General features: G+C 41.9%; 1 protein-coding gene and 1 non-coding gene across 2 annotated transcripts; one reads left to right on the forward strand and one right to left on the reverse strand.

The window, feature by feature from the left end:
• Positions 1 to 42: 42 nt before the first annotated feature.
• LOC123407897 (ABC transporter C family member 10-like) lies at positions 43 to 13000 on the reverse strand (the record flags this gene model as incomplete). The annotated part of the gene is made up of 11 exons (XM_045101139.1): positions 43 to 587; positions 728 to 967; positions 1212 to 1275; positions 1737 to 2042; positions 2402 to 2616; positions 8806 to 9100; positions 9218 to 9382; positions 9484 to 10074; positions 10906 to 10992; positions 11069 to 11389; positions 11594 to 13000. Coding segments are annotated over 11 exons (3801 nt in total), but the record flags the coding sequence as incomplete, so codon positions are not given.
• Positions 3562 to 3700, forward strand: LOC123414438. Its single transcript, XR_006614406.1, has one exon. It is a non-coding gene; the product is annotated as a small nucleolar RNA Z247 (small nucleolar RNA).
• Positions 13001 to 13776: the final 776 nt, after the last annotated feature.

The following is a 13776-nucleotide window of genomic DNA, read 5'->3' on the forward strand; positions in this document are numbered from 1 at the left end:
GTTACGCTGAATAGTCTGAAATCTCATTCATAAAGCCAATGCATTCGGCATAAACTTATTAAGCTACCATAAATGAACGCATATTCAGCAAGGGATTAGCAAACACATATTCGGCAATGCGTATCAAGCTCAAATCGTTTCACAGGCTGAAGTTGCGGATGTGAAGTCCCTCTGATTTGGCCTTCTATATCTGATTACTGGAGCAAGTAAATCTTCAGGGACTTTTCCTCTGTTCAGCTTCAGCAATTCTTCATGCATAGAAGTTCCTCCTAGCAATAGATGGCAAAAGAAATTTCGAGACAATAACAGACAGATGGTACTGTCTTTTCTTCTGATTAAAAATAGATTAATACATCTGAGGTAGCAATAGCATAGATTACTCAATATCTTCAAGCATATCACTTTTTCTAAAGCTGATTTATTTTTTATCTCCTGGAAAGCTGCAGCAAGTAAACAATCGACATTGGACAGTCTCTTCTAAATATTTGTGTTCGATGTGTATGACCAATACTCCTTGACCAGCTCCCGAAAGAGAGATCCTTCAGTTTCCATGAGCCTTGTAGGTTTGTCAAACTCCACTACTTTCCCTGGAAGTGGTCATATATGGTTCATTAGTATGCGAAAGATCCACAATGTGGCTTATACTCCATTTTAGTTGCTTCAGATCAATTAGACGGCGATTCTATAATCAGGTCACTATATTAAGTTGGCAATAAGACAAACATACCATCGCTCATTGCAAGTACCATATTGCAGTCCATAACTGTTGGTATACGGTGTGCAACTGTAATAACGGTGCAATGTTTGAATTCTGTCCGGATCGTTTTCTGAAGGACAGCATCTGTGGTATTGTCTATAGAGGCTGTTGCTTCATCAAGAACTAAGATGCAGCACCTTCTCAAAAGTGCGCGTCCCAGACAGAAGAGCTGCCTTTGACCCATACTCCAGTTCGACCCGTCTTCCACAACTAATAAGACAAGATATTGATCAGTACTATGAATGAGATAGTTCCAAACATCATGCTAGAAAAAGTATATAGCTAATATGTCTAGGACTACTAATATTTTGACATATTGATTGTCACATGTATTTTCACACCTATTTCCAATTTCTGAAATCAGTAATTAGAGCAGAGTTTTCTGTTTAGCTTATTTATTTATTTTTTAAATGAACTACATAAACCAAAAAATAGATGAAGTGAAGCTTCCTACCATGTGAATCCAATCCGTGTTCCTTCTCCCGGACAGCTTCAAGAAGTTGGCATTTGTCAAGAACCTGCAGCATAATAACAAATAGAGTAACCACTTCAGTGATTTCTTTTGAAATGTACATATGCCATAAATTCAGAAAGGGAGGTACTAAGCCTAGCTCAGCTTCAAGACGTGTGGCCATCACCCTTGTCTGAGTTCTCCTCAACTATAATTTGGGTGCCTATTTCTTCAATAATAAGTGAAAAATTGTCTAATTCCTCCTAGGCAATCGAGTTTTCCTATGAGAAAGGCTACTTGTCATTTCAGATTCCTCTAATTCAATTTATCCGCCCAATTTTGTTAATGTCCTCAACTTCTGAAAGTTAGGTATATATCGAAGCAAGTGATCTGAATTGTGACAGTAAAAGAGGACAGACTCACGATTTAATATTACATCAGGTTCTTTTGGTGTGATACCTTGTCAGCATAATATTATCTGACCATTGGGTAAGATGACAAAAAGCCGTTAGCTTTGTAGAATCTTACCTCCCATATTTGTTCATCTGAGAATTGCCCAAGAGGATCTAGATTGTATCTTACTGTACCCTGAAAAAGTGTTGGATCTTGGGGAATGATACCCAAACGCGAACGCAGGTCATGCAAGCCTATCATACTGATGTCCACAGAGTCTATAATTATTTTCCCTTCGGCAGGTTCAACAAGACGAAACAATGCACCAATTAATGTTGTCTTGCCGCTTCCTGTTCGACCAACTATACCAATCTTATGTCCACCTTCAAATGTGCAAGTGATTCCATGTAGTACAAGGGGAGCATCTATCCTATACCTGATCTGTTGAATGAAGATCAATCGCATACATTTGTTAGAAGTGCTAATTGGATTATTTTACCTTGTAAGGTGTATGTGTAAATAGCAAATACTACCTCCAATCCTTTTTACTCCGTATATATGATTTGTCTGAAATCAAACTTTGTAAAGTTTGACCAACTTTATAGGAAAAAAATATCAACATTCACAATACGAATTCAATATCATTAGATGTGTCATGAATTTAATTTTCATATTGTATAACTTCAGCATTGTAGATGTTGATACTTATTCATATAAATATGGTCAAACTTTATTAAGTTTGACTTCAGAAAAATCTTATATGCATAGTAAAAAGGGAGGGAGTATGTATATCTGACTACCTTTAAATCCCTAATCTCCACATTGCCATTTTGGGGCCAATCTGGTAACGGTCGATTTTCTTCAATAACTTCTGCTGCTTCACTTTGTATGTCCATGTACTGGTTCACCCGTTCGACCGAGATTATTTGATTTGCAAGGTTGCATTGGAATTGAATAGAGAAAACAAACGAAATATTTAGGGAAAGACCATAGGACAATGCCATTCCCACAAAACCTGTGCGGGTACAAAAGCAAGGAATTAACTCTACTATTTGTAATGTTAATATTAATAAACTGAATAACTGTATAGTACCAAATACTTTATTTAGTTAACTTCAACACATGAGTATTAAAGCAAGTCTAATAAGGCCTAGCCAGAAGGCTATATTGTTAAACATATATGCGGCTGCTAGTATCTCAACCGAATTGTTAGAGGAGAGGTTTATCTCTAGAGAGGTTTAAGTTAGATGGATAGATACTTATGTATTGTTTAAACTCTTATCTATCCCTTGCATTACTTGATCTCCAAGATTGTAATTCTATCTCCTTGTATGTGGTATGAGGGCTCGCAACCCATCTATATAACACGCAACACGTCGGCCTAGATGGCTAAGACGTTTCCGCATTGTCGCACATGGTATACAGAGCAATCTTCCTCCATTAGTCTAGCCAAGCCCATCTCCACCCATCGTGCGCCATCGCCATGTCTTCCTCCAGCTCTCACCAGCCGTTGCTCAGCGGCGGAGTCCCAGAGAAGCTCTCCCGCACCAACTATGTTCTGTGGCCGACGCAGATCACGCCACAGCTGCAGGGCGCCGACGTCTACCACTACGTCGACGGCACGACACCTGAACCGGCTACTGTCCTTAGCACAAAGGACACCGCCGGGAAGGAAACTTCCGAGTCAAATCCCCTCCATCCAACTTGGATGAGGGAGGATCAGCAGGTTCTCGGATACCTGCTCCAAAACCTCTCTAAAGAGTTCCTCGTCAAGGTGACCACGATCACCACGGCGCACGAGCTCTGGGTTGCCTTGGCAAACATGTTCTCATCGCAATCCCTTAGCCGCGTCAACAACATCAGAACAGCGCTGATCAACGCGCAGAAGGGCAACCAGTCGGTGGCCTCTTACTTCGCTGCCATGCGAGGCTACGCCGACGAACTCGCAGCAGCCGGCAAGGCCATCCAGGATGATGAGCTCATCTCCTACATCATCCATGGGCTTGATCAAGATTATCAGCCCCTCGTCTCCGCCCTAGATGCACGCGTCACCCCGGTAACCCTTGATGAACTCTTCGCTATGCTCAGTAACTTTGATCAACGCATGGTGCAGTATCACGGCACCGGCGGCGGCTTCAAATCTTCTGCCAACTTTGCGACCAGAGGCCGTGGTGGTGGCGGCTCTCGCTCGCGTGGCTCCTTCCGCGGCAGAGGACGTCGTGGTGGTGGCACTCCTCACGGCAACTCCAACGGACGTCGCGGTGGTGGTGCCAACAGAAGCAGACCAAACTCGCCTCGCTGTCAGATCTGTGGCAAGCTCGGGCATGTGGCTAAGGACTGCTGGTACCGCTACGACGAGGACGAAGACTCTTCACAGGATGAAGAAAAAGTCGCTGCAATGGCAGACGGCTCCTATGGCGTCGATACCAATTGGTATGTTGACAGTGGCACCACCAATCACATCACCAATGAGCTGGAGAAAGTCACCTTGAAGGAAAAGTATCGTGGCAAGGATCAAATCCATACTGCCAGTGGCGAAGGTATGGGTATATGTCATATTGGTCATTCAACTATCAACACCCCTAGTAGAAAAATCCATCTTAAAAGAATCTTACATGTTCCTCGTGCCCACAAAAACCTTCTATCTGTTCATAGAATTGCTATTGATAATCATGTGTTTCTTGAGTTTCATCCCTATTTCTTTTTGATCAAGGATCAGGCAACGAGGAAAATTCTCTATCGAGGTAGATGTGTTCGAGGGCTCTACCCGCTGATTCCAGAGTTTAGAAGATTCAATAAACAAGCTTGAAGTGTTGTCAAGCTCTCATCCACTCGATGGCATGATCGTTTAGGACATGCTTCTTTTTCTTTAGTAGAAAGGTTACTTAGGAGAAATAAGCTCCCGTTTGTTGGTGAGCGAAATATTGAAACTATTTGTGATTCCTGTCAACGTGCTAAAAGTCATCAATTGTCGTATCCTATATCTACCAGTGTCTCTACCAAGCCTCTACAATTAATCTTCTCTGATGTGTGGGGTCCTGCACCTTCCTCTGTTGGTAGATACACATACTATGTAAGCTTCATAGATGACTATAGCAAATTTTCATGGATCTACCTTCTCAAAAAGAGATCTGATGTCTTTCAAGTTTTTCAAAACTTCCAAGCACTTGTTGAACGTAAGTTTAACAGCAAAATAATAGCCATTCAATCAGATTGGGGAGGAGAGTATGAAAAACTCAACTCCTTCTTCCAAAGTTTGGGCATCTCACATCACGTGTCATGTCCACATGCTCACCAGCAAAATGGATCAGCAGAACGCAAACATAGGCACATAGTCGAAGTCGGTTTGGCTCTTCTAGCAGGTGCCTCTATGCCTCTTAAGTTTTGGGATGAAGCATTCCTTACCGCAGTTCACATCATTAATATGTTACCCAGACGTGTCATCCACAATTAAACACCGGAACGCCTCCTCCATATCAAACCAGACTACACATCCCTTCGTGTCTTTGGCTGCGCTTGTTGGCCAAATCTTCGCCCATATAACAACCGCAAGCTCATGTTTCGATCAAAACAATGTGCTTTCCTTGGATACAGTGCCCAACACAAGGAAGTGAAGTGCTTAGACATCCCCACTGGTCGTGTCTATATTTCCCGGGATGTTGTGTTTGATGAGACCAAATTTCCCTTTGCAACCCTCCATCCTAATGCGGGCGCTCTCCTACGCAAAGAAATTTTGCTTCTTCCACCTCATCTCTCCGGACATGATCAAGGGGGCATTGATATTTGTGATGATCATATTATGACTAACCCATCTAATAACCTTCATGAGATTTGTGATGATGCAGAGCACAGTGCAAATGGCGAAGAAAACAGCCCAAATGATGCCGAAAATAGTGAAACAGGACGTCATTTTATGTGTCCCAGCGTGGGGGGCAAATCCTTCTTGGAGTCAGCGCCGGGCTACAGCAGATCCGCCTCGAGATCTAGTCCTGGTGCAGCACTGCAGTGCAGGATATCCCCCCCCGGAGTTAGCGCTAGAATCCACCTCGGGGCTGGCTCCTGTCCCGGCTGGAGGCGCAGCCGACTCCGCGCGGGGCCATGCAGGCCAATCACCGCCAGACAGCTGGCGGGCTGGTCCCTCCTCGACGCTCGCGCGCGTGGTTGCCCAACCGCAGGTCTACAAATGGCGCGCCGACGGTTCTCGCCAGCCGGCAGGTGGGCCAACCCAATCATTGGGACGTGATGGTATGCCTCGGCCCCGATCGTCTGCGGCCCACAACACTCCCGTGCAACACCCGATACGCGCAGAAGATCCTGGCGAGGTAACGCCTGCGCCAGCCGCAGCCGACACGCCCGAACACGACAACGACTTCGCCTCAGGATCGCCAGCGCCGGGATTGTCTACACCAGCAATCTCTATAGAACCTCTGGAGGTACCCATTCAGCGTCGCACACGTCTACAAGGGGTAACTATAAACCAGTTGATTACAAACATATTACAAAGTTTGGGCTAGTCTGTTCGACAGGTGAACCAGGAGAACCCAATACTCTTGAGGAGGCTCTTGGTAAGGAAAATTGGAGAGAGGCAATGCATAATGAGCTAGCAACACTTAAAAAGAATGGGACATGGCATCTGGTTCCCGCACAGCAAGGTAAAAATATTATTGACTGTAAGTGGGTTTTCAGGATAAAAAGAAAAGCTGAGGGAACCATTGATCGTTACAAAGCTAGACTTGTTGCAAAGGGATTCAAACAACGGTATGGTATTGACTACGAAGACACATTTAGTCCAGTAGTTAAAGCTGCCACTATTCGTCTTTTTTGTCTATTGTTGTGTCCAGGGGTTGGAGTCTGCGACAGCTAGACGTACAGAACGCGTTTTTGCATGGTGTTCTGGAGGAAGAGGTTTACATGAAACAACCCCCTGGTTTTGAAAATTCACATGCACCCTCTTATGTGTGCAAACTTGACAAGGCCCTGTATGGATTAAAACAGGCTCCAAGAGCATGGTACTCTCGTCTCAGCAAGAAGATGCAAGCACTTGGGTTCATCCCTTCAAAGTCTGACACTTCATTATTTATTTATAACAAATCAAATACATCCATATTTGTTCTCATATATGTTGATGATATCATTGTGACAAGCTCATCTATTGAAGCTATAACAGGATTGTTAAAAGACTTGAGTGCAGAGTTTCCTCTTAAGGATTTGGGAGATCTACACTATTTCCTTGGCATTGAGGTAAAAAGACACAAGAATGGTCTTCACCTTTCTCAAGCTAAGTATGCAACAGATTTAGTAAAGAAGGCTGGTCTACAAAATTGTAAGCCAGTACCAACTCCTTTATCTAGTACAGAAAAACTATCTCTTGTTGAAGGAGAACTTCTGAATCCAGATGATAGTACAAGATACAGAAGTTTAGTAGGTGCACTTGAGTACCTAACACTCACCAGACCTGACATATCATTTGCTGTAAATAAGGTCTGTCAGTTTCTTCATGCACCCACTACAGTTCACTTCACTGCTGCAAAACGTATTTTGAGATATGTGAAAAATACTTTAAACATTGGTTTGAATTTCTGCAAGGCTTCATCTACACTTGTAAGTGCATTCTCTGACTCAGACTGGGCAGGGTGTGTAGATGATAGACGTTCAACTGGTGGATTTGCAGTTTTCTTTGGACCTAACTTGATATCATGGTGTGCAAGAAAACAAGCAACTGTTTCCAGGTCTAGTACAGAAGCAGAATATAAGGCATTGGCCAATGCAAGAGCAGAAATAATATGGGTGCAGTCTATTCTCAAGGAATTAGGCATAAGAAGCACCAAAGCTCCATGTTTATGGTGTGACAATCTAGGTGCTACTTATCTATCAGCAAATCCAGTTTTTCATGCAAGAACTAAACACACTGAGATAGATTTTCACTTTGTTAGAGAAAGGGTTGCAAATAAACTGTTGGACATCAGGTTTATTCACTCAAAGGACCAGGTTGGAGATGGTTTTACCAAAAGCTCTTCCTACAAGATGTTTTGAAGACTTCAAGCATAGTCTCAACTTGATGAAGTTGTGATTAAGGGAGGATGTTAAACATATATGCGGCTGCTAGTATCTCAACCGAATCGTTAGAGGAGAGGTTTATCTCTAGAGAGGTTTAAGTTAGATGGATAGATACTTATGTATTGTTTAAACTCTTATCTATCCCTTGCATTACTTGATCTCCAAGATTGTAATTCTATCTCCTTGTACGCGGTATGAGGGCTCGCAACCCATCTATATAACACGCAACACGTCGGCCTAGATGGCTAAGACGTTTCCGCATTGTCGCACATATATGACTTGTCATCTCATCAAAATCCTATTTGGGGGAGTAAGAAGAGAGGAGAGAGAGTGAAGCGGGCTTTTATTCTACAGCCTGGCTATAGCACATGAATCAAGAGAAAGTAGCATGCATGCAACTCTCTTCCAATCTTATGCATTGTTCATGCAAATATTAAATCCTTAGAGCCAACCTATCATATAAGTAATTTTCATGAAGGATTTAGATGACATGGCATCTCTCTATAGCCAGCAGCTGGCTGCATTATTAACCATGCTCTTAGGATTTGAACTGCATTTTCATATATACATAAAATCATCAGAACAAATTGTGGTTTAGGAAATATATGGTGTTTTATATTCACTGTATTCGGTCCAAAAGAATGCAGCATACTTCTCTTCTAACAATAAACATCATTACCTCAATTCATAAATACAAGGCATTATAGAAAGCATTCGGCCAAAATTTCGTAACGTTGACTACTACTCCCTTCGTCCCAAATTAAGTGACTCAACTTTATACTAATTTCAGAGGGAGTATTATATAAGAAAGTTCTTGTACTGGTAGGTCAAAATACTATCATTACATTTTTCATCGATATTATTTTCATATTATAACTCTCTTCTAGTTTTCTACAACCATATATACACATAAAACATACCATTCAAATGATTTTGTTGGACACCCATGTCATGTTAACACATGAATAATTTACGGTTTAGGAGTATCAAGTAAGTTCTCATAAAAAAGTGTGTCAGAACTCAAGTAGAAGCCAATGAAAATGTAGAAACATTTACATGGCAATGCATATAACATTTATCGCATATCATATGCTACTCAACTTTTTCCAAATATTTGAAGCAGCGTGGTGCTCATATAATTGCTTACCAGGGCTAAAAGTTCCTTGAGGAAGAAGGGCCATGACAAAGGCAGAAAAAGAAAGAACTGCGGCACTCATTATCTCCAGACGTAGAATCAACCATTCAGTTGCTGCAAAATTATAGAAATATGGACTGGCATTCTGGTCGACAAGATCCAAATTTTTAGCAAAGAAACGATCTTCTTCCTCAAAGGCCCTTATTGTTATAGCCCCTGAAATCGATTCACCTAAGTGATTTGCCAGAGCAGATTTGGTAGTACCATTGATCCGCATCAATTCCTTGGCCGAGGCTAGATAGTACCTCTGCATGACCAAACATAACATGTTTCAGTTAATGAGAACAAAGAATGCAAAACTATCATTGGCACGAATACATAGACATGAAGCTTAGCCGTAAAGAAACAAAACCATACGAATTACCTGCAACCAAATTGCCAAAATTATCATTGGCACGGATACAAACAGAACTTGCCATGTAATAACAACCAATACACCTAGATTGCTATATGCATTAAAGATGGCACCAAGGCTAAACACAAATGCAAATGGAACATCAAGGTCAATGAGGCTCAAATCTGAGGAGACCTGCACTAGAACAAAAAGGGAACTAGTTAATCTATCATGAGAAAATCCTTGGTGCAAAACGTAAGTGAAACTTGTTTTACCATTCGTATAAGAACTCTTACCCGGCTAAAAACTCTTCCTAGAGGTGTAGAATCAAAAAAGGACATTGGTGCACGGAACAATGAATTGAGTAGCTGGGAAAATAAGGATCTTGATGACTGTATCCCAAGAACAACGATTAATAAAAATCTTGATAGCAAGAAGAATATCGTGCAAACTCCGATAATAATGTACACATAAACTAACTTCCGCGTGCTAACATGAGGATTTTGGACATTAGCAGCCATCCATGAATTCTGTGATATTTGCCCAGCTATGTAAATTACGTGGAAAATCATACACAAAGAGAAATACAGGAAGCCTTTGTGCTGGCGCAGGTAAAGCATATAAGGCTTAACACCTGCATCCCCTGTTTCTCTTTCCTCTTTCTTGATCAGTTGGTTTTCCTGTGATGGCTTCACAGACTCTGTATTTCCATGAATATCATCTGTCACCTTTTCTTCTTCCTTATATCTTTGCGGGGGTATGTTTTTATTAAGATCCGAAGCACTAATAGTATCCTTATGGGAATTTACAAGGCCGATAAATTTTTCACAGTCTGTCAATAGATCTTGATAAGGTGCAGACCGAATAATCTCCCCATCTGACATTAACTGCCAAAAATCATCACTATAGTTTTAGATGACATCAAAAAATAAATAAAGATAATTACATATCAACATAAATCATAGAGACACAAATATCCTCATATGGTGACATTTTCAAAGGGGGGAGAGGTACCATCTGATTTCACTCTCTGGGTCATTAGGTTGTAAGAAACAGGCAACTGTCTCTGGGTCATTAGACACAAATATCCTCATATGGTGACATTTTCAAAAGGGGGAGGGGTACCATAGAATATCATGGTGTGCTAAGAAACAGGCAACTGTCTCTAGATCCAGTACTGAGGCAGAATACAAGGCATTGGCAAATGCAACAGCTGAAGTTATATGGGTAAAGGCAATGCTCAAGGAGCTTGGGATATGTCATATACAAACTCCATGTCTTTGGTGTGATAATCTTGGTGCTACATATCTTTCTGCAAATCCAGTTTTTCATGCAAGGACCAAACATATTGAAATTGACTATCACTTTGTTCGAGAAAGGGTTGCAAGCAAGGAATTGGAAATCCGGTTTGTTCCTTCAAGAGATCAAGTTGCAGATGGCTTCACAAAGGCCCTAGCTACACGACCATTTGAGGAATTTAAGCGTAATCTAAACTTGAGAAGCTTAGATTAAGAGAGGGTGTTAGACATGAGATATTGTAGGGATAGATATTGTGTGTTGTAACAACTTTATGTTTAACTTTCTATCTCTATCCCTCTCATGTATATCTCTAGTTCCCAACCGATCACCATATCAATATATATAACCTTCGGCCCTCCTATTGGAGAGTCAAGGCGCATCACATCTTTCTACAACATTTTCAAAGGAGGGAGAGGTACCAAGATGGAGTCAAATACGGGTAGAAAATCCACTTGGTGGGTCACCAAAAGAACAGTCTTGTTTGACAGAGCACTCATGACATATTCCTGTTACAAAGAGCTTTGTAAAAAAAAGTCATAATCAAATAGTAATACAATATGCATATGCTGATATGGTTCTTACATTGAAGAGACTTGTGGCTGTATGTGCATCAACAGCACTGAAAGGGTCATCAAGAAGATAGATATCTGCATTTTGGTATAGTGCACGAGCAAGCTGGACGCGCTGCTTCTGACCACCACTAAGATGTACTCCTCTCTCCCCAATTTGAGTACAATCTCCATATGGTAGCATTTCAAGGTCCTTGACCAACGAGCACCTCACGAGTGTGTTGTGGTATCTTTCCCTGTCCATCGAAGATCCAAAGAGAATATTGTCCTGCACAGTCCCAGATTGGATCCATGCATTCTGAGAAACATATGCTATTTTCCCGTATACTTGGATCTGAAAATTTTATGCAAAGATCAGGAATTTGCTATAAAGCTTTTATAAGAAATGAATCGAATAACGTAGTTCATGTTGGCAAATATTGTCAAGCATAATTTTCACACCCAACTTTGCAAACCGAACATGATGTGTTTTAATCATGCCTAAATTCATAATATGGCAGCCATTGCATTAACAAATGATGTTAGTAAAAATCCATACCATGCCTTCAGTTTTGGGGACCTCTCCGAGTACAGCAGCCAAAAGCGTTGACTTTCCTGATCCTACCTCTCCACAAATCGCAATCTTTTCACCACCATTGACTACCAGATTTATATTCTTTAGAGTTGGGTTTGATGTGTTCTCATCCCACGAGAAGCTACATGAATTCATCGCTATGGGTACAGGGTAATCAAGGCCAACGGAGGATTTTTTCCTAACCTGCCCTTTTAGCTCAGGTGCATCAAGGAAGTTTGATATCCGAGTGAACGCAACCTTAGCTTGTATCACAACTGAAATAACATCCGGTATTAACCTTACTGGCTCTTGCACAAGACTTAGAGTTGCCACAAAGGTGAAGACATTGCTAGCATCAAGAGGGATTTTTAAAAGATAGCATGTCAGAAAGGTCGCTGTCGAAACCCAAGTTGGTGAAGACCAGAACAGGAAAGCGTTGAATGCCCTCCTAAGCTGGAATGCTGACAACCACTTGTATTCATCCTCTCTCAACCCCTCAATGACCTTCTTGAAGTGAGCTTCCCATGCATAAAGCTTCAAGACCTTCATATGAACAAATGACTCACACATGGCCTTCAATCTCACATCTTGTGCTTCCATAAGTTTACTCTTAAATTTGTGTTGCAGTCTGGCGAACGGAACGTTAAACAGTATGATCATAATGATGATAACCAAAGATGAAATCATTGCAGCACCAACCGCACTGTATAGAATTGCCATAGCAATGCAAAGTTGAACACTTGTTGACCATGTTTGATGGAACCAGTATGGGAATTCCCCAATCTGATACGCATCGACAGTCACATAGTTCATAATATTTCCAGAAGAGTGCTTCATTTTTGCTGCATTTGATAGCTTCTGTTGTTTCTTATAAATAGCTGCTGACAGGAATGACCTCACCTGTAATCCTAACCTCCGAGTGCGGAAATACCACTGTCTCTGTGACAATGATTCACAACATTTGCAGATGAACATTAACCCAGCAAGTACACAGCCTTCATATTTAAAGGTCCCTTTTCCAAGTGATACATTGATGAATGCCTTGAGAATTATTGGTCCTGCTGATACGGAAAGAACCTTGAGCAAAGCAAAGAAACCCGAGACTAAGATAGCACGCTTGTGACAAGAAACAATAGTCCATAAGAATGATGGTGTGGCATGTGACGGCGACTGCTTCTTGCCATTCAGCTCCTCCATGAACATCAAGTACTGGTTGTGTGCTCGATCTGTGGCGCCTAGAAGTGGCATGTCTTTGTCTTCAAGGGGTTTCTTGTAGCCCATCTTTATTAGAGGATTCAACCACCAAAATGAAATCTCACTGAAAAACCCAGCTTTAGCGAAGGGAGTCACCTGACTCCCAGAATCAGCTACCTGTTCGTCTGAAAAAAGAGAGGCATTTTACACTAGGGGCAACCAAATATGAGCTGTCCAATAAGCACACCTGATGGTAAAAATCATTCAATACTAGCCCAACAAAGTAGTAGTATTTCTTCACCAAAGGATAAATGTGGTTGATGAAAAAAAAAGTCAAAAACACATCCCATACCGGATAAAAAGGAGAAAAAAAAAAGGACCCAGAAGATATTTTGGAGAAATCGAAACTGTCCATAGCGTTTATGGATCCACCTGCGGCCACCAGGGCCGGCAAACGACGGCGGAGCGGTGAGGCAGCTCGCTAACAGCAGCGTTACCCGCAAGTAGTAGCTATGTAGGTACACACTGGGTGCCTGTCCTTACAGCAAACAGAATGGCGTTCTGCTAATTAAACATGAATCGTTCAGCGAATTCCAAAAATTCTCTGATCCATACAGCAATGAATCAGTCCATACTCTATATATGATCAATCTTCCTGTTATATCTAGTCTAGTCACCTAGACATGAATTAATCATCGGCACACCACACACTTGGTCACTTGGACAATAGATCCATTATGCTAATTAAGGCACGTGAAGAGAATCGTTATGTTCAGGTATGTGCAGAGACAAATGCGGGGATCTAAATTTCAACGCATGCATGGACCTCGGCTGCTGGTGAAGGCGGGGGCATGCACGGGGCAGAGGTAGACTACTGGATGGTGCTTCGGCAGGCTCGCAGAGCCAGGGACTGCCGGCGACGGTGGGGACTGTGTGAGAGCGGCAGTGATCTGTTTCTTTTCTACTGCTGCCGG

The sequence above is a fragment of the Hordeum vulgare genome, chromosome 7H (assembly GCF_904849725.1).
Source record: "Hordeum vulgare subsp. vulgare chromosome 7H, MorexV3_pseudomolecules_assembly, whole genome shotgun sequence".
In the NCBI taxonomy this organism is placed as follows: domain Eukaryota; kingdom Viridiplantae; phylum Streptophyta; class Magnoliopsida; order Poales; family Poaceae; genus Hordeum; species Hordeum vulgare.